Source organism: Lepisma saccharinum, chromosome 22 (genome assembly GCF_977018435.1).
Source record: "Lepisma saccharinum chromosome 22, izLepSacc3.1, whole genome shotgun sequence".
Taxonomy (NCBI): Eukaryota; Metazoa; Arthropoda; class Insecta; order Zygentoma; family Lepismatidae; genus Lepisma; species Lepisma saccharinum.
The window spans coordinates 2,916,479-2,943,218 of NC_139250.1; the positions used below are offsets into that span (position 1 = coordinate 2,916,479).

At 35.7% G+C, this 26,740-nt stretch overlaps 1 protein-coding gene across 1 annotated transcript in view; it reads left to right on the forward strand.

Annotated features, from left to right (window-relative positions):
- LOC146004700 (uncharacterized) overlaps positions 1 to 25,585 on the forward strand; it is a 51,871-nt gene extending 26,286 nt beyond the window's left edge. The window contains exons 2-12 of the mRNA XM_083143649.1: positions 9,184 to 9,264; positions 10,197 to 10,291; positions 11,172 to 11,258; positions 11,484 to 11,621; positions 14,494 to 14,569; positions 14,879 to 15,066; positions 19,384 to 19,528; positions 21,080 to 21,313; positions 22,828 to 22,952; positions 23,239 to 23,374; positions 24,714 to 25,585. Of these exons, the coding sequence (XP_082999775.1) occupies positions 9,184 to 9,264; positions 10,197 to 10,291; positions 11,172 to 11,258; positions 11,484 to 11,621; positions 14,494 to 14,569; positions 14,879 to 15,066; positions 19,384 to 19,528; positions 21,080 to 21,313; positions 22,828 to 22,952; positions 23,239 to 23,374; positions 24,714 to 25,190 (1,782 nt within the window). The 3' untranslated portion in view covers positions 25,191 to 25,585. The remainder of the gene's footprint in view (positions 1 to 9,183; positions 9,265 to 10,196; positions 10,292 to 11,171; positions 11,259 to 11,483; positions 11,622 to 14,493; positions 14,570 to 14,878; positions 15,067 to 19,383; positions 19,529 to 21,079; positions 21,314 to 22,827; positions 22,953 to 23,238; positions 23,375 to 24,713) is intronic.
- The last annotated feature ends 1,155 nt before the right edge of the window (positions 25,586 to 26,740 follow it).

Below are 26,740 nucleotides of genomic sequence, written 5' to 3' on the forward strand. Positions count from 1 at the left end.
CGCATATGCTTTAAATTCAGTTTTCATTGAGGGGAATAAAAACATCCCTGGCAGGAAAAAAAATAATTTTCTTTTGCCTGGATATTTTTTCTTTTTGTGCGTGTATGGGGGGGGGGGTCCCTAGCATCCCACCCGCTAATTCGCACACTAGGTGATAGGACTACACACATTCTCAATCTTGGTCATATTAAAGGCCATGTGATCAGAACTATTCAGCCCGGAACAAATTTATGCAGTGATATTGTCGAAATAAAACAACCGGATCGTCCACCGCGGGAATCTAAACAGGACCTCCCATGTGACAGTGGTCTAAAACTAACAACAATCCTCTAATAAATGTGACACTTAGGTCATCCGCCGTTGTACAGAATAGGAATCTACATATCTCGGACGATTCCTTGGCATAATTCTTGGAAACTACTTTTTAAAGTTTATTCTTAAGCACCTTGTACACGATCAAATTAATAAAGTCGTTGAATTGAACGCAATTGAAAATCGTTGAACAGCGTTCCTATTGGAAATGTTGAATGGTCTGAAATTGCTCATGTACACGATCAAAGAAAAATTGGACATGTTCACATTTGACCAAAACTTGTCATTTGTCTGTGATCTATGGTGAGTGCACGGTGTTTACAATTGAAAAAACTAAAATATTCTTCCATGCGTGTTCAGTAAACGCTATAAACTATGTATTTTAGCAGCGCAATTCTTTTGCACCTAAAACCATTTAATACGAAAAGTTATTCCTCACGGTTGAATAGTTAGTCTTTTAAAAATCTGAAGTGATACATTGTTTACATCTCACGCGGCCGCCATTACATCTGCATTCGTGACCTAGAGGTCGCTTTCCGATAATCGATTTGAATAGCATGTGCTGATTGGTCAACAGTCAGGCTTGGAAAAATGACGTGGCCTCTGACGTCATATCCTTTTAAGCGTTCCATTCAACTACTTGTTCGTGATTAATTTGATCGTGTACAAGACGCTTTACAGATCGCACAAAACTTCAACGGAAAACTGTTATCGTGAGTGATCGTTGCTATACTAAAACTCCCCACTTCATTATTAGAAGCAGGAATGTAAGGGAATCCCAGCTACAAGAGCATTGTCATTGCGTCATAATTCCTGAGTGCATAGCTGTTGATTTTCATCCACTTCAATCGCATCACATACAACGTGTAATGGCCATTAGATTTGCCTGTTTCAGGTGTATTGGGTAAGGAATTGAGAAACTTAGTTGGAAGTGCTATAGTTTATAATACATTATTGTTAAATATTTATGTATGATTTGCTTCAGACTTCGTATTAATTTAAAGTAGCTTTCATATACACAGTAATAGTGTACATTTCGTAACATTCGGGTAAATACATTGTACAAAAAAGTATATCTGAACCGCTTTGTGTACTAAGTGACAAATCGATCATGAAGTAGCTACACATTTCGTTCCGTCTGTTTCAAACCAAATCGGATTTGCTTGTGAAAGAACATCTTCACAATGCGAACAAGTTTACTAATTTTTCTCTCAACTTGCGACAACGCTTTTTTTCCATCCGTAAGGAAGCAAGCAGCACATTCGCAGTGCAATCTTTTTTAGATCATCCTTCTGGCTGGTACGTACAGCAGACGCTGCATTATCACATTCCTCGGGGAGCGCCATTAAACATGTTTTGTTCTTTGCCGTAAGCATTTCCAATATCTGATATTAATGTCCTATGACAGATCGGAAAATTTCCATTGTACTCTTTCGCCTTTTTTCTTCAACAAGCGCCCAAGAAGTTCTCACTATTAAAATCAGCTGGTACCAATTTTCGACACCAGCCTTGATACAGATTGAATTAATGGACTATATACTACTTTATATGCTGCTACGTCAGCATATACCGCCACAGATGTTGAACTTTTATGTCGAACAATCTTATCCTATCTTCAATCACAACAGGCAACGGGACAATAGAAAGTTGTCTAGGGTTATTCTTTCAGTATTGTTATAGAATTGTAATATTCTATTACCAGTATTAATGGTTTTTATGCTGTTAAATTCAAGGCTAAAAATATGAGATGCGAGGCTTATTGTTCCTTAACGTGTTAGATCTAGAGATCGTCCAGTTTTGATAGGACAGCTTATGGTATAGTTTTAGTATGCCCACGTTATATTTGAGAAACAGAACGAGAATTCTGGAAAACTTTACGCTGTATACTTAATCACGGACCGGACACCTTGCTAATTATTAGCCGGACAATGGCTCCTGGTATAAACCACCACTTTTTGGGCATAGCAACGAGTGATTTAAAATGGTGACTGCATATTTTGAATAAATGTTGATTGAAATAAGATGTGATTAGAAGGAAATTATCCTGTTCACACAAATACAAATATGGTAACACAATTGTTTCCATATTGAAATACATTCAAGTTGCAGACCAAGGCAGCTTATTAAAATGTGTGTTCTTGTCTATACACCCTACTGTGTATGAATACCTTCTGGTTATGTATTCCATTTTAGTTGTATAGTTCTAAGGAAGACCCTGTTATAGGGTGGAAACTTACGTGTAAAGTGCTTCTAATTTTTACTAAACTACTTGATCAGCAACTTTAGTATATTCAATAAAAAATGTAGCCTAGTTGAATGATAGGTATGATCCAATCGTACAGTATATTCTACTCACAAGATACCTGAGGAACTGTTACTGTCAGAATTTACTAATACCCTTCCTAAAGTCACATTCTTTTATTTATATTGACTTCAGTCTTACGGAGACTAGCTGATTGGTGACTAGGATATGGTAATGTTGCTGGATATTTTGTGGCTTAAAGTTTACCAAATGCTGAAAGTATTGCCCTTACTAGGCTGTTACGATAAATGTGCTTCCAGGCTACCAAAATCAACTGATTTAGCTTTTGTACAGCTTCCCTAAAGAGGAGCACTTAAAATATACAATAATTTTCCTTTACAAAATGTCAAAAATTACATTGATACAGACAAATGAATCACCTAATCTGTGATTGATATTAACGATACAGTAGTTGCAAGGAAAAATGCATTTTTTTTTAAAAAAAAAAAAATTGCACTAGCGTGCTGTATAGTTATATTTGCACTTAAATGTCCAAAGGAACGAGAGGTTTTGCTTACGAAGGGCCAGCATTTGCCCAGACAAATATATATCATGATATTATCTTAAGTCTAGGCGGCGGCTTTTCTATGAAATCGTAGCCTTACTGTGAACACTTAATTCCAGAATATTTTCTAGCTAAAGGAAAATTTGGTACCAAAGTAACTGGAAAAGCTCAAATTTTCAATGACGTTACCTTTACTCAGTAGGGAAGCGCTTCAGATAATCATAGCTATGTCGGAAGTCGCTAGCAGGGCGTAAATAGGAAGTTAGATTGATAAACTATTCCGGTTGGATTTCGTGTAGATTTGTTGTATTTAATCTTAGTAAGACTTAAGGATAAAGCAGTAACTGTTCTAAGATCAAGAGCACATCAAGCATATTATTGCCGATTGAAGAATTAAGTTGAACAAATTTTAATGTACTGTAGTACCGTGAATATTTTAAATGTTAATGCAAGAAACTTAATTTTATCCTGTTAGGTGCCTTCTTCCTTTTGATCACATCAAATGGACGTCTTTCGTAAGACCAGTATATTTTAACTAGGCGAGCAGAACTTCTCTGAACCATTTACATCCAACCGCTATGAGGAAATGGCGCTGTCGGCGCTCCGAGCGAAAACCTCAAATCTCAATAAAACTAGTTTATCTGCAGTTTGTTCTGTGCTTGCGGTCAACAGCTTTGCATTTGAGAAATTATTTCTTGTCATCGAGGTATGATGACTACTGCGTGGTTTGGTTGAAATATTACTTAAGTAGAAAGCTTAATGCAAGAATATTTAGCAGCAATGTTCAAAATATGCTTTTCTGTTCTTAAGAATAACAGATTTGTTGCTAATAATTCAAATATACATCTGGCATTCCTAATACAGTTTGGTCCAAAGAAATATTCCCACCCAAAGGTTTTATAGAAAGCACATGAGAATGAAAACTGACCTAATTCAACCAATAATTTTGAAGTTTACTAATAGAGAACTACCTATGCTTTGTCTTGAGAATCCGTGGAGCAAGACCATGTGGTAGTGAAGGGGAGAAAGCGAGAGGGCAGAGCAAAGCAGTGCGCGCTGATGCAAACTGATGGTATGCAGCCGCATTTTCCCCTCCATGCCCTCGCTTCCACTCATGCGTTAATTGGTAGTCAGTACTTGTCCAGATGCATGTACACATGCGAGAAAATTACTCGTGGGTGTTGAAATAAAATTGTTTAGGAAAAAGAGAAACGCAACAATCTACAACATTACCATCAAACATATACGTAATAAAATAAAATTAAATTCTTGTGTATGTATGATGTAATTCACGTCGATTATCTGTGTGAAAGGATGTCAATAATAGGCATTCTTATCTACAGTCAGCAGTTAATTGATACTTGTTTCTAAAGTAAATAATATTGGCGTTCCTATGACATTGAAACAGATTTTTTAAGTTGAAATATGTGAAGAAATAAACAAATATTGCAAGTGGGATATTTTTTGGGACCAAACTGTAGGTAGAGCTGCTTCATTCTTGAAATTAGTCCCATAAACGCACACCTGACGTAAACAAGACTAGAGAAAATGTTTCCTCCGTCAATCCTATTCAATATGAAACAATACTGTGCAACCTGGTCTATGTTGACCGTACGTAATCTTGACAAGTCTTTCAAGTGTGGCTTTCTCGAACAAAGGTAGGGGGCTCAAACTTATTGAAGAACCTTAATTGAGTGCAACATAAAAGCACAATATTCCGCTTCAAGAAGCGCTCTGAGCATTCAGGCACCCAGCGACATGAAAAGATGTTATTGTAGCGTTCTTGTTCTTCACACAGCGCCAGACGCCATTTTTGTCCTTGACGGAACTCTCAAATCACTAATTTACATTCGCGCACAATCTAGGATCGTATCCTCAACTCTTTGCTCCGATCTGTAAACATGCTCGCTTCTCAACTCACGAAATGCAATCACAACAGTGGCTGTCTTTCAAAGCCTTTTTAGAGTGTCGATAACATCATGTGCAGACAAACATGGACTCCCAATGCCAACTTTTGTTACAGTTTTATTACGAGCGAGGATAGTTTACCTCCGAAGTCGCTGCACAAATGTTCTCAATGGAACAGTCGGAATTAACAGGTCGCAATTTCTAAGAAATGTGCCTGGGACAAGGACAGGCAAGACAATGGTTGCGAGGAGCAAGCGAACATCTGACGAAACCTCTGTCCAGTTCAGTTATACGTAATTGTACAAACTTGTTATAAATTGAAAACGTCAGCCTCTAGTCATTGAAAATAGACCTGCAGATCGAAAATGATTTTTCCTTATGAATATAGAGACGACCCTCACCCTGTGTAAATAGTTGCTTATATAGAGTTTCTTTACTAAATAAAAAGTTAATAGTTTGCATTGATGTACAAATACGATAACATTATTCAAATAATGACCATTGCAGTAATTCGAAATATTGCCCCTGCTAGATTACAATAACTACTGCAAGCTATTATCAGCCCCTATCACTATTATAACCTTTCAAAAAACCCTTTCCCGTACAAATAAAATGTTATGAACACGAGTAATTCCTACAGAATAGATACCGTATCTGTTATTCGATTATGTAAATTTCCACTCTTCCTCAAATATAACTAGGCCTACTAAATAAACTATACCGTAATGAGTAACATAACTCAAGCTCATTTGTATAAACGTGCTTAAAAACCTTTGTAACCCAAAGCTGCAATTAGCAACTCTTGCACAGACGACAAACTATCAGTAAGAAGCTCGGGTAAGCTGGAGAGATAAAAATTGACCCAGATATGAACGTGCCATGTTAAACAAGTCTGTTGCTCCCGATTTTCTTGATATTAACATTTGTTCTGGTTGTATTTTGGACTGCACTAGATTCCCCCACTCCTCCTCGCAATCGTCTGAACTGCGATTTGGATCAAGATGTTCCAAGGTCAAGTACGTTTTTTCGATAAAGCTGTCATTCTTGAAGTGTGCGAAAACTAACAATGCTACTGGATTTCGGCGGATAGTATGTTAATATCCACTTCAATTTCACGTCTACAGCTTTCCTCGGATTGGAACAATAATTTTCCCGAATTCATTTGCTAGGTTTGATGTCCAACGGCTCAAATGAAGTCACCTTTGCAACGATCCAGTGAAGGCTAGGACAAGAACTTGTTTCAGCTCAATTCAACCTAATACTTGATACGATAACGAGAGAACAACCTTGAAAAGTTCCAAGAATCCCTGCCAGAAACAAATTGAAGTGGTGTACAGCTCGCTTATTGCCTGTTTTTGAAGTGTTATGGTAGCACACATTACTTGACAGTGGTACTACGTGTGCCATTTCAACCTTTTGCTCAAGTAATGAAGAGACTGACTTGTTCAATCGGAGTTTCTCTCTTCTTGATGAGTAATTGACAAAATCAAGTAATGTCAATGATCAGTATTTCGTAAGTTTCTATTATGCAAGTAACTGATTGTTGTATTCATCAAACTTGAACTGAGAACGTCTGTCCTAGTAGTATCATTCTTCTATTACAAGAGAACACACATCTGTGATGCATAAGCTATAAAACAAGTCTGAAAATAATGCTGCACAAGCACTCAATACAACAATGATTTGGAACAAGCTAATGTCAAACTGTTAGTATCGTAGAAGTTCAGCGTACTAAATAGAATTCTTGGAGACTGAGAGGACATTCATAATTTGTTGGGTTGTTGTTGTTTGTCTACTTTATGCACAGATAAGCTAATCTGTGGATCGGACCTACAGTTTAAAGTAAGATCCGAACCACTATGCACCTTTACCTGGTTTTCGAACCCGGGAACCCCGGATTATAAGGCGACGACGTTACCACTACTCCACCAGGGAGGCATAATTTGTTGGGGGATATTTACGAATCACCTTCCATTCACCATTTTCAACTTCTAGATGTAATGCTCTGAACAAGAACCACATTGTATGAACTCTTATAGGAATAGCCATTGCGACGTTGTATTTCTACAGATGCATTCCTAAGGACCGCCATTGTAAGCCTCTGCTCTTTAAATCCCAGCGCCTTTTTCTAATGCTGAAAAAGGTTAACGCGTAGTATTGCAAAGTTATATTTATATTTTATTGCATAGACAGAACATGCTATGACAGCGTTGAATTAACTTGAGTTTTATTTCTATATAGTTAACTGCAGCAGAGGAACAATCTCCTGAATTTTCTGCGTCATAAATATTGAATAGGTGGAACAATCAATCATATATAATCTAATATTTATATCAGTTTATATTCGGAACGGCAGTCTTCATGAGTGTTTGAAGATAGAACACAACCCGGTGACTTTCCTCTTTATCCAATGTCATTTTTTTCATTTCTAACGCAGGGCTGTAAGAAGTGACTTTCCTTACGCTCCCTTCCACTTAGTACACCCTAGACTGCACTTTGCAGACTAGCGAGGCTTTGGCGTCTGGACTGCACCCAGTATTATCCTGTGGGGTTAGTCTTGTTAGTCCCTATATGTTTGAGATTTTCCCTTTATCCATCCTCATCTTCGCGATTAGCCAAGAGTGGCAGAAAAACGAAATTACAGCAATTAATTCTGACACAATCCAGCAGTTATTGTCATGCACTGAATACATTAGTGTACAGTTAATATGGCTTATGCCCGTGTTAATGAATTTTCTTTCAATATTTATAAAAAAAGTAAAGTGCTCCCCTGTGCTTTTGCACCACGCCTTTAAAGGCGTATAGGGGGTGTGGAGTTAGAGCCAAACAACTCATTTATCTCGGCCGAAGGTGGGGGTGATGTGATCAACACGACGCCCCTGGCCGCCTTTACCACCCTAGTTTCCTCCAGGTACCCACTTTATACGAGGCAGGGTGGGCGCCGGAGCAGCTTGAACAGGTGGAAAAGATCCCGGTTCTCCCCCGCCGGGATCGAACCCTGGTCTCTCGCATGGTAGTCAGACGCCCTAACGACTGAGCTACCGCGGCTCTCAATATTTATAACATTGCACTTAATTTGCATTCAAACATGAAATTTGTAACCCGCACTTCATCAATTTTATTGTAGAGCGTTCCGTGGAACCTGCGACAACAAGACAGTCCGTTTAGAACCAAACGGGTAATTGTTACAGCATGTACCAAGTTCAAAAAGTGGTTGTTTTCTTTTGTTTATATATATATATCGACGTTCTTAAGAGTTCGGTGAATCGGTCTGTTTCCGTACAGAGTTCCCGCGGAATGACAACCTTGCATTCGACTCGTGAGAGGGAAGGGAAAGCTTATTTTTAACTTATGATGCAGAAGTATTTTTGTACTCAACACCTGAGAGCGTGCTTTTGAGTTTGCTATGCTTCCAGTATCCTGGAGCAGAAAAATTCTCACCTATTTTTTCATGTTTAGCAACACAATAAAAGCCTTTTTATAACATATTAAAGAACATTAGTAAAAAGTGTGTGTGAAATGTTGTTTCGATTATGTGGATTTACTCTAGCAATGTAATTTTAAATTAGATCACACATTATATGAAGTACGGGTTCGAGTCCTGGTCGAGCCTACATTTTTCGCGGAAATATCTACGGATATGACCAGTTTGTAAGATTATTTGTATGCTTCATGTTTATACATGAAGTACAATAGATGATGAGTCTTGAAAGACGAACCACAGGTTATTTTGCAACACTGCTGCTACAGAAGACATTTCTTTCCACAGCCAGACCGCAAGGGCAAAGCAATGAACAATTTCCTCGTCGTAGTGCTTATCAATAATCTGGAAGGAGGGGGTTCGCTTTTATTCTAGGCAAGATCTTTTTCCTCCCTGTGCACGAAATGAATGCACACATTAAAATTTCCTGCCAAGGTCCGTAAACGTAGGTGAATTAAATTTTAACTCGTAAGAAATTTTGTAGTACTCTGGGTTGTATGCCTTTTCTTCAACGTTTAGACATCTTGATCATGCTCCTCCACTCATTCCATTATTTTATTGAAATTCAATAAATTGAGTGGTGGTCTTTTGTATCCACATAAATGAAAATTCACTCTTTTTGAAAAAATAATTCTGACAAAATACCAATAAAAATTTAAACCTTTTTATTTCCAGCTCCTCGAAGAAGTTCTTACGGACCTGAGGCTCACAGAAAATGCAGTATGGTGTAAAGGAAGAAGCGATAAGTATTACCAGGTATGTATGATTTCTTGTTAATATAAATCTTAGTTGAATATAGCGCATGTAAGGACCTTTTTAAGCATTGAATACTCGTATATTATACACTGGCGGCGATTGGGTTCCAAAACTGGGGGAAGGAGAGTTTATGGAGGTAATAGTGGCAAAAAGTGTGTGTGGGGGGAGGGGGGTGGCAACCGTTCCCCCATCATCGCCGCCACGATATACATCCCGCACTCTGGTCGTGCGGCAGAAGTGGGACCGGTGAATGAGGAGCATAACTTGATAATAAAAAAAACTACGATGACGATTGGCTGTTCTTCGTTCTGACCACACGTAACCTCGTAACTGGTTGGATGATGTCCCACCTCTGTTTGGGGGTGAAAATTAATTTTATTCTCTATACATGCACATACCTTAAACACACTTTCTTATTAAACAAGAAAGTTCATCCACTTATAAACTAACAATTTTTTATTGGAAAAGTAAATATTACATTCAGTGCTTAACGGTAATTTCATTCCAAGGTTTTGTTACAAAAAAGCAACACTGTTGCAGTTAGTTACAGGTACTTACTTTCAAAAAATAACTGCTACTTGTTAGTTACAGGTAACTAGTAACATCCAAAAATCTTTGTTCTGTATTCAGTAGCTACAATGTACCAACTATGTCTGAAGCATGGCCGCGCATAGCGCCAGAGAAGGTGGGGAAATCGAGTGGGCAGAGCGAAGCAGTACATGGTGCTGGGAAGGCTGGTAACAGCAGTAGCTTTCCCCCCTCCACGCAAACCAGTTCCTTCTGAGGTGTTCATTGGTGGAGCAGTCTCGCGTCGCTGCTTGCGCAGAAACTTGTTTTAGTTAGCATGCTCCAGAAATGGATGGGACAGAGTGTAGGTGTTTGCGTAACCTGGTCATATCTAATGTAGTAATTTTTTGTATTATTTTTCTTAGGTATTTTTCCCAGTTGGAAATTTCGATGCCTGCGAACAATGTTTGCAATACCTCGGTGAATGTGGAATTGGAGAAAAGTTTAATTCTTCAGTTAGGTGAGTTTACACTGTTTACATTAAACATTTTTCTTTTGTTCATTACAACACTTCATCTGCTTAAAATGTAGATTGGCGTTTATTTTAGGTGGAGACCATAATGTTACTATGATGTTGAACAGGTCATATCCCATGCCAAAATTTTTCAGACGTCGTTAGACTTAATCCTAATGTTAATTTCTTACAGGGATATGTCAGCAATACAGATCTGGATATACTGAACAAATTTATAACACTTTTAAATAAGTTATTTGGTACAAAATGTTGATTCAATTAGTTAATCATCTCGAAGTAAATGCTATTGTGGTGATTAATCCTGCTTTAATAATGCATCAATTATTCAGTAATATATATATATTCAGTATAATTTTGTTTTCAGTCTTTTAATGTATTGTTAAATAATACCTGAAAACACACAAGCAATGAACTTTATGCCTGTTCTTTGTATACTGATTAACTTGTAATCATTATCTTAATGGTAAAAATTTCATAGAACAATCTAGGAAGATTTATGCACATTGACTTCCATATTTTCTTGGAAATTAAGAAATTTCACGTCCAATATTTTCCTAAATCAGTTACTTTTTCCTCATGTATGATGATATGAATAATAATTAAACTTCAATAAGCACTGCATTTTACCACTATAAATATGTATTACTACTTTTTATTTGTAAACAGAAATTATCTCAGCAATTTTAAAATAGTATTTTCAGCCTCTTTTCTGTAATGAGCACAATAAAAGTAATTTTTCTTTTTTAAAAACCTAGCATATAATTTATTTTGGAAGAATTGTATGGCTACTTTTCTAAAGTTAATTTGCTTTCTTTCTATCATCAAATGTTCTTTCATCTTTATAAGTGTGATTTTTTTCTTCCAGTGTTATACCATGCAGTATATTCTACCAAGGTGATGAAGGAGATTTCTTCTACCAAGATGACACGCAGGATGCCCTTACAGCAGAGGAGTAAGTTTATTTTATTTTAAAAAAAGATAGTGTACAACATGTCTCAGGTTTCAAGTTTTCAAGATTTTATTCAATATCATTCTTTCTCTACTTTCCACAATTGTAATTTATTTTCCTAAATGCAAATTCATGTAAGAGTGAGAGAGTGTATTGATGATTTGACATGATTCTTTATTTTGTAATGAAAAACTAAAAGCACTAAATTATCATTACTTTTCTTTGTAGAAAGGCGAAGACTTCTTCTGCTTGGACCAAATTCGTGAATTCAGTGAAGGCAAGACTGACGGTTGCGCAAGTGGTGGAAGGGGTGAAGTCAGCTGCTGAACTCACGTTCGACTTTCTCATGTTGCTTCTGGTTGCAGGGTAGGCATACTCAGTACTACATATTTAGTCCTTGTCAGTCTAGTCTGTTGCACTGTGAACAAAGTGTTAATGTAACACTTAGTAATTGTTGTGAACAAAAGAATAACCAGATAGCACAGCAAACTTGCTGCAAGTCTGAAGCAAGCTTTCCATGGTGTATGTGAAGCTTCCAGCAAGCTCTGTGAACTTGCTGCAAATTTGCATCCAGCTATCTAGTTTCCATAAGAGGAAGTTGCAGCAAACTTGCCAATGCAAGCCAGCATCAAGCTTGTCATAACTAACTTACTTTCAGAAAAAAAAACTCGCTTGCTGATTGCCACTTGATACAAGTTTACGTGTTATCAAAGATAATTTTTAATTTGGAAACTCTGAAAAAGTTCAGGTGAGAGTTACAAAGGTAGGGATAATAAGGGACTTTATGATAATGACTCATTGAGTTAATGAAATGGGCTTAGATTTCCCTTGAAATCTGTAAGGGTGCAGGTAAGTGCAGTTATTTCACTATTTATATTGTTTAATTATCATATATTGCATGAACAGGCATCTTGACTCCTAAATTAAAATTGCTCATTTACATAACCTGTAATTCTCCTTAGAAGTGAAACAAAAAACGTGCAGTTTTGAGAATTATTTGCATTAAACCACTTAATTTGTGTTCTCGATATATTATATTACATTATTGGCTAATGAAAGTATGACTGTTAAATTTCTTTGCCAAAGTGTCAGTTAGATCTGCTGTATGTTAAATATCTTTCTCCTCCAGATACGTAATATACAGGTTGTGTGTTTAACCTTGGTATTCTGCCCAGCTGGAATTTTCTATTGGTTCCAATTTAAATTTCAATTGTTTTTAATTGGAATGAATCTGATTATATCTGTTACAATTGGAGGCCACGGTGGCTCAGTCGGTAACGTGTCTGACTACCATGCTCAAGGTCCCGGGTTCGATCCCCGGCGGGTTCAAATCCGGGAACTTTTCTAACGGTGGAAGCGGCCCCGGCGCCTACCCAGCGTCGAATAACATGGGTACCTGGGGGAAACCCTGGGGGGTAAAGGCGGTCAGGGGCGTGATGCTGATCACATCTCCCCTACTCACGACCGGATCAAGAAAGTGTGGGGCGTTACCCCCACACCCCCTATACGCCTTCATGGCGTGGTGCTATGCACAGGGGAACACTTTACCTTTTTTTTTTACAATTGGAATGAATCTGATTCTATCACAATGTATTGGTTTGTCTGAATCTCAACTGAAACCAAATGAAGAATCAAGACAATTTCCAATTAGTGAATTGTATCCAATTGTAAGTTTGTATATATTGTAGAATCAATATGTTATAAATTCATTTTTGGCACCAAATTTCCTGTGATTTAGAAGTTCTTTGGAATAACAGCACACTTACACTGAATTTGCTCTGAATTCTAATGCATACTACTGAAGTCTGATATATCTTAATAAATACCTAACAAGAACTCCTTAAGAACCAACTCGACCTTAAAGAAGCTAGCTGGATTTTTTTCCAATTTGTTCTGATAGCCAATATGTGTTTTTAGACACACTATCGGAACCAATTGGTCTATCGGAACAGATTGGTCAATTGTAATGAATTGGTTTCTATTGGAAAGTATTTTGTTTTCAATATATTGGTTATGAAAAATTCTTATCTATACAACTGTAAATGCAATGGAGAAATCATATAAAACTACTAAAATAAATTTCTGGAATTTGTAACTTAGAAAAACTTTCATATACAAAACTTTTTCAAATATATGAACATTTTTTTTTTAACTCTGTAGCTTCGTGATTAACACACTTATAGATAATCGAAAAATATGCTGCTTCAGTCATAAATTGACATGTTGTTCTTCCTTTATACATGCAAAAACAGCAACAAATCAGGTTAAACAAAGAATCTGACCCACAACTCTTGAAAAAGTGATAAACAAACAAAACACTGTCGAGATGGACTTAGTTGATCAAAAGATTGCTCATTTTTCCAATTGCATTACATACACACAAGAATAACCATGGAAATCTCATTGCAAAAACAAGAACTAATATCAACATTTATTCCAAATACCATCTCTGGATTCAATTTTGTGAGATAGGTGTCCTTTTTCATAGATACTAGTTTTGAATTAAAGGTACAAAAGGCCATTTCTCCCCAAATATTATAAAAATGAAATTTAAAAAAAAAATGTAAATGTAAATTTGGAGCCAAAATGACAAATTGGGTGTTTGTAAAAACATTAAGGGGAATAAGCAGATTTTTTGCTGAAAAATCTAAATTGCACATCTCCTGTGTGTGCCTAATTTAAGAAATTAAGGGGAGATGTTAAGGGATGGTGGTTGTGTGTGGACAATCATATTCTGTGAATTTTTTAAAAAAAAATTCAAATTTTGAGGGGAAAACACAAGTGAAAAATTTAGTTCCATAATGCTAATACATTACTTGAATGAAACGTATACATGCAAAACATTGTTCAGGCAGAATCTAGCTGTTATTTACTTCAATATCATGAAAATAAAGACGACAAGGTCTTTTTATTTTCTATTTGAAATATTTCATAATAGCGTATTGGTTTCTTTGTCAGAATATAATCTTATAATCTGTGCTTGAAGTAGAAAGAGAAATTTGCTTGCCCATGAGGGGGAAGCTTTACACAAACTTTAAACACTAATATGTAAAGAAAAAGTTATATTTGTGTAATAGTGTTACCTTGCCACTTAACTGGGCATAAAATGTTTAGTGTATAATTTCATAATCACTTCTTTCATTGCTAGAATTGCAAAAAAACTTAGAGGTCCCTAATTATAATACATGCACTCTGACTTGAGCTGTGAAGACTTAAAATATTGTATCTCTTTTTTCAGAATGGTAGCTGCAATTGGTCTCGTTGAAAATAACTCTGTCGTCATTGTTGCCAGTATGTTAATCTCTCCCCTCATGGTGAGTTCTTAACATTTTTTTAATATATTATGTGTAAATGGCATTTTTGAGGTAGATACAATAGACAACAAGTTTTTACTGTTAGTAATGGTCAGTGAATTTTTGAAATTATGGGAATAGTAATTTGCAATAATTTTAAATCTTATTATATAGGGCTTGCCCTAATGAATTTGTTATTCATTCAAATCATTAATTCTACAGAATCACAATAAATCTTTCTCCCAAGAAAGAGCAATTGGATAATGCATCTTTCTGTGTATCACAGTAACTATTTTTTGTAAATTTAATCTAATTTTAACATCTTCTCAGGGTCCAATTCTTGCCGGAACATTTGGTGCAGTGATCAACGATCGAAACCTCCAGAAGATGGGCGTGTTGAACGAGCTTGTGGGTCTCCTCATGTGTCTGCTCATTGGCTTCTTCTTTGGGTTGGTAGTTGGTGCAGTCGGTGATCCTTGGGGATATATCATGATGCCAACACCGGAAATGTCAAGCAGGTGAGTACAAGTTACAAATTCTAGGTTTAAGAAACTTAGTTGGGACATTTTACAAGTTACTAGATATCTACAGTTTTTAACCCGGATCATTCTTTGCAAATAAATGTTAAGACAATTTCATTAATAGTTTAAAAGAAATTAAATAGTTACTAACATTAACAAGTTAACATATTGTGGCTGGGTGCATGCTACTCACTATATAATATAAACAATACTAAAAATAGTATAAAATTATTTTAAAAAACTACTTACGTGAGTATGCAATTGTTGAACGACATTTCAGTGTAAAACTGCCCCCTTCATCTGCTTCACAATTCTTTCTAAGCACTAAAACATAATGCTGTGTTGTAAAGTGTAATATGAGGATTAGGTAGAGGGTTGGGTTAAAGACACTTAAAAACTGTTCCTGACATATTTCAACTTAAAAAACCTCACTATTTAAGACCCATTAAAGCCGAAAACACCTGTATCCATTAAGATCCCTTCGAAACAGGAACTCTTAAAGGATAAAAACATGCACGATTGCACAGCTGGTGGCACTGGTGAAACAACTTCCATTAACAAATTAGACCAGAATACAATATATTTTCATGGAATTATTGGCTTGCACATGAAATTGACGAAGAATTCTGAGAATAAGATTGTAATGTAGTCATTTTCAGAAGTTCTGTTTTTTACAAGCTTACATGTTTGTCCATGGTTAAGGCATTAATTGGAGGACTGAATTATTTATGAATATGCAATTCATATCAAGAACAAAATGTTGTTGCACTCCATTAGAATGGAATGTTACATAAGTGGCGTACCCAAGGGAGGCATGGGGTGGTGGGGGTCATAACCCCCCTTTGACCCAGTATTTCTAAAATAAAAGTATATCAAAGGCAGGAAAATATGACCAAATGAGGGCTGACTAGTGAAAAAATTTACATACCACCCTCGAAAATTTGGGCAAGCCACTGTTTCATATGTACATTTGAACTCAAACAAGGATTTGTAATAAAGGAGTGTGGGTTCAGAGCCCTCATACAGGCATGTACTTGTTCCCCTGCTGGAGATTTCTACTGTTTTCAGTACACAAATTCTAGTTTTCAAATGTCGTCTACTGCATACTGTGAAATGTACCGAAATCCTATTGTAGATCTACTGTACTCTACAGTACTTCACTTCATTTCTTAGCAAATACCATATCAACAACACATCTCAACACTGATTTTGTAGAGGAATATCAACGGTCTCTGCTACATTTGAATATCTAAAATATGTGAGGGATCTGTTAGACAATAGGGACCAATGCGTAGGCCTGTTTCTTGATTTGACAAAAGCTTTTGACTTAGTGCCTCATAGTCAGCTACTAGAGAGGCCAAATCAGTATGGAATAAGAGGCAAAGCAAGCGAGTGGTTTCAATCCTATTTACAAAAATCTTACCCAAGTTGTAGAGATTAAGCAGGTAGACTAGAAAAGTAGGTGTACATGTGTGTCAGAACAATGCAAAATAACATGTGGAGTTCCTCAGGGATCTATACTTGGGGCCAATATTGTTTGTGTTGTACATAAATGACTTTCCAAAAAACCTAAACTCTGCAAGATCTGTCTTATATGCAGATGATACAAGCATGGTGATGACTGGCTCAAACACTGATCTTCTTTCCAACATTGGTCACACAATAGAGGATCTCTGTAAGTGGTTCTCAACCAACTAAAACTGAATGTCAATAAAACTATAGCAGTAAATTCTCATCACACAAAGAGCCAACCACGAGGTAACCCTTCTATCAAATTAGAAAACAATGTGGTTCACTATGAGAAATCTGTTAAATTTTTAGGGCTGTGGATCAATGAAAATCTTAGCTGGGAACCACAAATCAACTATCTGGCAAATTCAGCAAGATAATCTACAAATTTGGAGACAATGAAAACAATTTATTTCAGCTTATTTCAATCCTTGTTAACGTACGGAATTATATTCTGGGGAAATGCGTACAAGAGTAGGCAAATCATTATCTTACAAAAGAAAGTTATACGAATCATGAGGGCAAGACCAAAGGAACCATGTAGGAAGCTGTTCAGGGATCTAGGTTTTCTGCCACTCCCATGCTTGTACATTTATCATTTGCTCTGCTATTTAAAAGCAAACTTCTATGATTTGTTTAGGTGCCACCATGACATACACAATTAGAACACAAGAAATAGAAATAACTAATACCTGTACACAATACAGTTCTATATGAAAGAGGACATAAGTACTCGGGGTCTCTCTCGTATAACAACCTTCCAAACCACATAAAAAACATTGAAACCTGCAAAGCTTTTAAGAACTGTACAAATAGTTACTGGAACACTGCTTCTGCTCAGTTGATGAATATCTAAGCCTGCAATAATGTATGTATGTATTTTTCTTCAACAATCGCTAATTCATATCTTATTAAAAATAAAACCACATTATACTATACTGATATTGAGGCATCTCAATGTACATCAGAGGTTCCAAACATTGTGTGGTGCCTGGTAAAACGTAACATTTTCATTGCAGAGTTTTATTACATGATGTTGTACTCAATGATATTTTATTATATTCCACAGTTACCATGTATTGTATTGACATCATATTGTATTATAATTTTTATGTAACCATAAATTATATTTCATTGTTTCATTATAGTGCATTGCTTATGATATTGTAAACAAACTAACACGTCTGATATCACTGTCTGTGTATGCAAATAAGTGATTCATGGATGAAATAAATCTTATCTTACAGTAGGACTACTGTACTGTACTGTGCAGTAGGGCTCCTGTACTGAAAAAACAATGTGAATAATAATGCACAATACTTGCTACAATATATTATAAAATCATTTATTGACTCCAAGAATAGACAAATTAATTCTTGACACCATATTTTCAGTGACTTTAAAGTGAATTGGAAAAGCTGTAAATGAACTGAATTACTACTGTTTTTCTAATGAATACTACTGAAGTCAGATATCTTAATAAGTTACTACAATTCTTTCTTAAATAACTCGGTCTTAATGCAGCTAGCAGTTTGAATACATGATCATATCAGTTGATTTTTTTTTCAGCATGGAATTTCCATGGCTAATATTATATCTGTGTAATGCAATTGCAGAAAGGATCCATTTTTTTGATAAACGTAGTCAAGCGTTTACTTGTTTTGATTTTTCAAGCATTGAGGATCAGGTCTTCATTTAAACTAATTTTTTGCTGTTTTCATGTGAATATAGGAAAAACAGTATGTCAACTTATGTATAAAAGAGAGTTTTTCAATTTTCTAAAAGTGTTTTAACCACAATGAAGCTACACACTTAAAAACGTGTTCACTTTATTTGATTTCTTTGTTGTGTGAACACATTCCTAAGTAGCAAGTTCCACATTCTTTACCATACAATTATTTTAGTTGTTTATGATTTTTCCATTGGATTTTCAATTGTATAGATAAGAAAATTTTCATTACTGACAAGAGTATACGGTTTTCAGACAGCAATATACTGAACACAATAAAATATGTTAGTTGTACAATTATATCGCTGAAAAAGTTAAGAGTACAGTTAAACTATTTAAGATAGAGGAAACAGTTAACTACCAAAAACAGTAGAAAACATTAGCAGTACAGTTAATCTACTGAAAACATTAGCCTACTAAAGACAGTAGAATTACAGTTGTTCTACTGAAAACAGTAGAAGTTTCAAAACACCCATTGATCTACTGAAAACAGTAGACAGAATTTTCAGTATAGATGCTATGAACTGAAGGTCTATTACCCATTAGCCTTTTGATGCATAAAGTATACTTCAATGTTTGTCTGACAAAGAATTTGAATATTTTGATTCAGAGTGAATAAGTTCAATGTAATGAATGAATGAATGAGTAAATAAATAGAAAACTACAAGGTTTAAGAAACAAGAATTGAATTTAGTCTCTTTAAAGATCAAAAGTTCCTCATGCATATAGCATATGAAGGCACATTTAGGGGATGTGAGTATAGGGCACCACATATTCTCGATCTGTCATTATGGAGGTGATGTGACCAGCATCACCTCCCCCCCCCCAATGGTACCCACTGATTTGAGGCTGGATGAACCCCAGAGCCATTTTACACTGGAAAAAGACCGGAAAAGTTCTGGCCTTGAATCACCCACCCTGGGAATCAAATCTTGAGACTCCTGTGGCAGTTAGTTGCCCTACTGACTAAACCCTTACTTAATTTTTACATAAATGTGCAAACACATTGTGAAGACTCTTTACAATGTTACAAAATATTTTGCATATTGGTGTTAACACATTTTTGTACCTTTCAGAGGCATGCTACGATCCTTGTGGGTTGGTATCCTCATAGCATTACCTTCTGGAGCTGGTGTGGCATTGTCTGTTTTGGGCAACAATGCTGGATGCCTTGTGGGTGTGGCAATTTCAGCCTCATTGTTGCCTCCTGCAGTTAACGCTGTAAGTATGTCGAAGATGCATGATGTATTCTAGAAACAATTTTTACCAGATTGAGGTTCTATTAGAATCTAAGTTGGTGATTGTGCTTGCAATAATGCAAAAAGTGAATTGAATTTAAATGTTTTTTCTTTGTTTGCTGGTGTGGATTTTGTACTTACAATATTCAGGTTATGAAGAGTGACTCCAGCTCATCATTATCCAAAACAATAACAATCAGATGCATGGCTGTATTTAGAGGGGGTGGGGGTTTCTAGGGTTCAAACCCTATCAATATTGAGACGACCCTCACACTGTGTAAATAGAGTTGCTTATATAGTTTCTTTACTAAATAAAAAGTTAATAGTTTGCATTGATGTCCAAATACGATAACATTATTCAAATAATGACCATTGCAGTAATTCGAAATATTGCCCCTTCTAGATTACAATAACTACTGCAAGCTATTATCAGCCCCTATCGCACCTTTCAAGAAACCCTTTCCCGTACAAATAAAATGTTATGAACACTTGTAATTCCTACAGAATAGATACTGTATCTGTTGTTTGATTATGCAAATTTCAAACCCCCCCCCCCTGAAACATCTCGCATGTTGGATTAATGGAAGTTCAGAAACCAAAACCCGAAACTAATTTTCAAAAATGTATTCTAAGTTTCACAGAAATAGAACAAGAGACAATGTTGAAACGATCCATCTAGAATGTTCATAAATTTGGAATTCTAAAACTTGAGTGAAACAGTATTTTATCTCTGAATTGCAGCCCACCCACGCGACCCCTTCGATTTCTATTCTGCTGTCCACTTTCCAGTATTATTCCTGGGTCAGACTAAAAATTCCAGTATGATTGTCCCAAAATTCTTTCCAACTTTTAAATTCCCTGTCCGATAAAGTTGAAAATCCCCCTTGATAGTACAAACCTCGGCTCCAGTTTCATAGCACGTTACGATCGCAATTACGGTTACAATATATGCACAGGGCTGTTTTCTTTTTTTTAAAATAACTGGTTACATAGTTTTCAAAAATTAAGTTTTAAGGTCAAACAACAAAAACTTTAACTAAAATTTCCATCTATCTTTTAAAGCATTTTCATGAAGGTATTTAAAATTTAATAAATTATAATAATTGTGCACTTCAGTACACTGTATGAAACATAAAAAAAAATCTTGTGCTGGATATTCACTACTCTTCTGCTGGACTGAGTAAGCCTCCTCAAGAATATAACAGCAATAATAATAATTATTATTTGGAATAAAATTTGTGTAATTGATATTTTAATATATTGTTATTAACTTATTATTTATATTATTCAAATTTCTGGGGACACCCAAGAGAACAATTATGAATGCCTCCCCTCCCCCTGAAAATTTTTCCTGCCTACGGCCATGATCAGATGCATAATGAACTTCATCAAGACTTTAAAGAATCAAAAATTAAACTCCATGACTCAACACTCCACCCACTTGATTTCCCTCCCTTTTTTGCTGCTATGCGCTGCCTTGATCCACAAATTCTGGGGATAGATTGTAGAAATCAATTTCCTTTTCCCCCCGCAGGGTCTGCTGTGGGCCTTGTCGTGTATCACTCTCCTGAAGGAAGGCAGCGAAGGCTCAGATTGGGCAAAGACTGTGAAGGATGCTTTGAACTCTACCACCACAAGCACCAATGCCTACAAGCCCATCTACACAGAGTATCTGCCGGTGGAGTATGCCTACTTGGGAGGTGTCAGTCTGTGTCTCACACTGCTCAACATCGTCTGCATTTTCATCGCTGGCATTATTGTTCTCAAGGTTAGTACAATCCTTAGTGAGTTTTTCTGCTTTTTCATCAATTTCTGTAGAATCGAATCGATTGGAGCATGGAATAATTTTAAACACAAAGCATAATTCATGCACTGTTTATAAAATCAATGCATTTTTGTTAGAAACAAGTCATTAACAGGGAGGCAATTGACAATTGTTACAACAGCATTTTAAACACTGAATCACTAATTATATTATCTAGAAGAGGTTCAAATGTCTGGGACCATAAGACCTTTCACATTTTTCCTAGATCTTGGAAAGAAAAAATAAAATGATTGAAAGAAATGACAATTTTCTACATTGCACATAGATATACAAATAAATGCATGCAACACAAATTTAAATATGTACAGAGGTATAATCAAATATGACACCTGAAAGCAAAATTCGGGTTTTCAAAAAAGTATCAATCTCTCACCATTGTTACCACTCATATTTAGAGGACACCTGTTTCATCTTTATCAGAAATTTATTAAAAATAGTGAATATAGTCGTACATATTGTACATCAAAGAATCACTATTCAAGTTTACGCCTATTATGAACAATTGACTGAATTCAATAAATTTGAACACAATTAAGTAAATGCCTGTTAAGTTAATAAAAATGTAATAATTTTATAATCTTTATTATATTATTCTAAATTTTTAAGAAAATATTTAATAGGAGTTCAAAGAATGTAGTTTCTCATGTACAGTAGACTCGCAATTATCCAAGCTAATTGACAGACTACCTCGGATACGGAAAAACTTTGATAATACGGAGATAATGTGCTAATAGGTCGTAAATGACGAAACAACACTTAAAACTGTATAGTAATTATTTATTACTAGTACAACATAAATGAGAAGATTACTTTTTCAAAAAGTCTTTCATACTTTTTTGGACACACCTTTTCAGTTTTCCACTCATACTACATTACTGGCTTAGAATAGGCCTATACACAGATTTAAACACCACCGTTAACAATCGGATACACTGACAATGTAACGAACACATGCAGCGTAGACGGTGACTTGACTCCAACTTACTACTAAACAAACAGGGGGTGCGTTATGAAGCACAATGTTTTCCAACCACTCCCTCGGTTAACCCGGAGCCTCGGTTAATCGGGACTCTGTTAATCGTGAGTCTACTGTACTTTATAAAATTCTTCATAATGCACTACAAACATTATTAAAAAATATCGCCCTCTGCTGTCCATTAAATAGGACAGTGGTAAGAATAGGTTGAATAGAACCTGAGACAGAATCCTTGTTATAGATCTTGAACTGCAAGGAAAATAGAACAATAAAATCTTGTTGATTATTCTGTAAACGTGGCAGCATTTCATACTAGAAATTAAGACTAAAAATTCTTCCAAAGAAAATAATATCCACGGATTGTAAAAATAACCTATTGAGAACTATTTTATAACTGCATTTTTGTTATGTCTTATTATTGTGCATGAAAATCAAGTATGATCTTGAGCTTCAATTCCTAACATGACTGTCTTAACTCCAGGTCAAGGAGGTGGCCCCACAAGCTTCTCAGTCTGACACCAGGCGTTTCTGGAAACACGACATCAAGATAGCAAGAAACTACAACAAGACTTTGCACCAAGAGGAAGGGAAGAATCTAGGCAAACAGTAAGTTCAGTTTTTCCAAACTAATTTTTTTTTCTCAATTTTTATTAGTTCTTTGGCCACTAAATAGTTTATGAAATTATTTATGCAAATTTCTTGTCTTCATTGTTAGATTGTTTGAAAGTAGCCTTTCAAATATACTTTTTTTTACTTCAATCCTGATATTCAACAATATAAAATTCAAAAACACATTGATACAAACTTGTCTATCTATTCCCATAATTAAAATTTCATGTTACTCTTACTTTGCAAGTCATGTCTTAACTGGAAATTAATTTCTGCCTTTCAGACTACTGGATGAGCTGGGTGGAACCATACCAAACGAAGATCTCGGCTCTCTCGAGGCAGCTGCAATGCAGGAGGCAGCCAACGATGCGGTCTTCCGGAAAGTCAGGAGGCTGAGTTTCTTCCAGAGATCTCCAGAGGTAAGTCTTCCTCTCTATGAAGTTTTCGCGTTTTAACAACAAAATATGTAGAGCAAAAAGTTCATTTTTCAGTATTTTTTAAAAGAAAATACTACGTACAGTTGTGTGTATAGCACTTCTGGCATAAATTTGGAAGAAAAGTTGCAAGATGAAATTTGCAGTTTGATAGGACAAATCTTTTAATCTTTGCAGATTGTTTGTACAGGGACATTTTTTAAATTATTAAACCCAAATGATACTTAACAACAAGAGAAGTGTTGAAGTTGCTGGAAGAGGGGTGGGGTTGGTAGGTGGAGGTCATGAAATTCAAATATGACTGTCAGTGTAGGTCTTGATGTCATTAATGGACTTATTCTTGTGTAATTTCATTACTGTTTACTTGAGATTAGAGCTGGCTCTGTATGAAATGGATTTTTAGTTTCAAGAAAATTCCATACAAAGAAAATAGTCTTAAAGATGAAGTTTGGTAGTGGGATTAACTGCTTTTGTTCATAATTTGTTATGTCGTCTCTTTTCCACATCTACCAACCATAAATAAAAATATTGACGAGAAATTATTATTGAAGCTTTCCTGGTGGAGAATGATGATGAGGTTTTTCTTGATCACTTTAATCCCTGAAGATTAGAGACGTCAACTCTCGAAAGCTTTCAAGCCTATCTGGAAATCTCCTGGTTGATATCCAGCCGCTTCATATTTACTAGAAATTTTCTCTGAAGAACTGAAAAAGTATTGACAACACTATTTTTGAAACTACTAGCGTGCTGCTCTATATATGTAGGTCATAATTTTAAGATTAGCCATAGTTTTTAAAAGACATAGTGAGTAAATTCAGTATGCAAGAAACCTTATGTACCACAATCTTACCTAAAATAACCTACATGTTCCCGACACACAAATGAGAACTTGCCTTCTCACCTTCATCCTTCTGCCATGTCATTATTGCTGGACAACATTCTACTTAATTGAAAAATAAGCAGTAACGACATAAGATTGTAGTTTAATATAGATTTCAGTTCATTTAAGTCTCTGGTCGCGATAAATGGAGAACTACACAAAAACCAATGAACCTTAGTCCTTTACCCTTCGTATTGTCCTACTGCAATTACTTCCAAAGAAAAATAATTTGCCATTTGTGCACCTATTACTATGTAATTTAGTCGGAATTTTCAAATATATAATTTACATTTAAGTGATTCAGATGGTATTTTGTTGTAGATATTGTGAAATTCATAGGAAGTTATAACAAAATATCACCATGAAGGCAAAACCCACTTAAGTGTTCACGAAATTTGTCTGCTTAGCAGAATTCACAATTCTCATTCTCCACTTTAATTTTAGATCACCACTCACCTTGGATTGGTTCGCACCAATTCAACCTGGTCACCAAACACCACGGGTGACGAAGAGAGGCCGACAATGCAGGAGTTGGAATCATTGTACACATCAATGAACCAGAACCAAAGTGGTGGGGCAAAATTACCCCAGAATCCCCAACAATTCCACCCTCAGGGGCAAGTCAGGAAACACTCCCTGACCCGCATGCCCTCCGTTGGTCGACCCCAGTGGGCACCGAACGCCACCCAAGCAAACGGACTCCCAACCATATTGGAGACCAACCCTAATGTCGCGGGCCGCCACATCTCCCCAACCGGCAGACTCATGAGTATGAGTTCCCCGATGTACCAACAATCTCAACAAAGGTTCATTGTTACGCCAGTGCAGCAAAACGTGCAGGGACCCAGAACTCGCAGACGTAGCACAATAACTGAAAGCCATGCTCACAAAACTGCTCCAAAATTACCAAATTATGATTAGGATGAACCAATCAAGTATTAGAAATCAAATTATATATTATTGTATATAATTAGTGTGAGAAGTTCCTAATATGCAAAAAAAAAAAAAAAGTTTAATATATTTAAAAAATATATATTTTGAATCTTTTTACACTAAAGTTGCACGTGTGTTTCAACACTTGCAATTTCTAAAAAAAAATATCTTATTTATGTCAGTGAATTTAATCTATAACTTGTAGGTTGTTATATACTGTTGTAAACTCAATAATACAATGAAATGTCCAGTTTGTGTGTACAGAAAAAATAACTGTTGTTCTGTTTTGTATATAGTGTAGTTTGAGGTCAATATGTGTTACAGTATTCTGTATTTCGATATTTTAGAGGAGAGGAGAAAGTGAAATACATTCCTAGTTCAAATTTTTGCAGTTATTTAATGTTCCATTGCTTTCCTAGATTGATTTTGTGAGGTTTGTATCAGGTAATATCATTATTAGAAGTAAATATTGGTAAACAGATGAAGGTGAGATAATGGCTTGGCACACATTTGTGGTAAATAAGTGTCTTGTTAAATTATATGAAATTACATTAACTGGTATGGTGATATAATTTGAAAACTTGATATTTTTTACACAAAAATTGCACCCTACACAAACTTCACATTAGAAGACTGTGCTTTAAAATCCACAGCTTTTGACCAGTGCTTGAAGTGGAAAATTCCTAGCTGGGGAATTCTTTGTAGAGTTTGGTGGAAAGGGGAAGGGGAATGTCTGTTTGTAATTGTTTTGTACTTTGCTTAGCCTGGTTGGTAGTGTGTCCAACTTATAACTGAATCTTGTGTTGTGTCTGTACAGTGTGTCTTATGTTGAATTTATAAATATTTCCTTTGATAAACATTAGGCATGGAACTGTCATTATTTTATATTGCTTGAAAAGAGGTTTGCATGAAACAGATTGGTTGAATATTGCAGCCATATTTTTTACTGCCTTTTTCTGCCAAATGAATACATTTCCACCAGTTGACGAGTTACCCCATAATAAAACCCCGTATGTTAAATGGCTATGAAAAAAAGTATAAGAAGATTGTACCAATAATTTTTCACTTACACAGGATCTAAGTTTATTTAATAAAAAGATGACTCTGACCAGTTTGCAGCGTAATTTGTTTGCACATCCCAGGATAATTTTAATCTAGATGTAGACCAAGGTGGTTTACTGAGGTACATTCAATGTCCTTATTTAGGGTGAAGATTATTTTCTGTTTTGTTTTGATTAATAGTAAATTGATTTTCAAACCAGAGTGGACTTCTCTTCTACTTCTTCGTCCAGTTCTTAAAGTATGTATTTATTATTGCCAATTGTGATGAAAGTAGTATCGTCTGCATACAAAACTGTTTTATGGGGTATGAAGCTGGGGAGATCATTTACATAAATGTTAAACAGGAAAGGACCAAGAACAGAACCTTGGGGCACTCAGCTTTCAATATTTAGGAGATGTCATTATTTACGGTTTATACTGACCATCTGTCTATTTGATAGATAAGATTTTATGAGAGTTCAGCTTCTAGGATACCA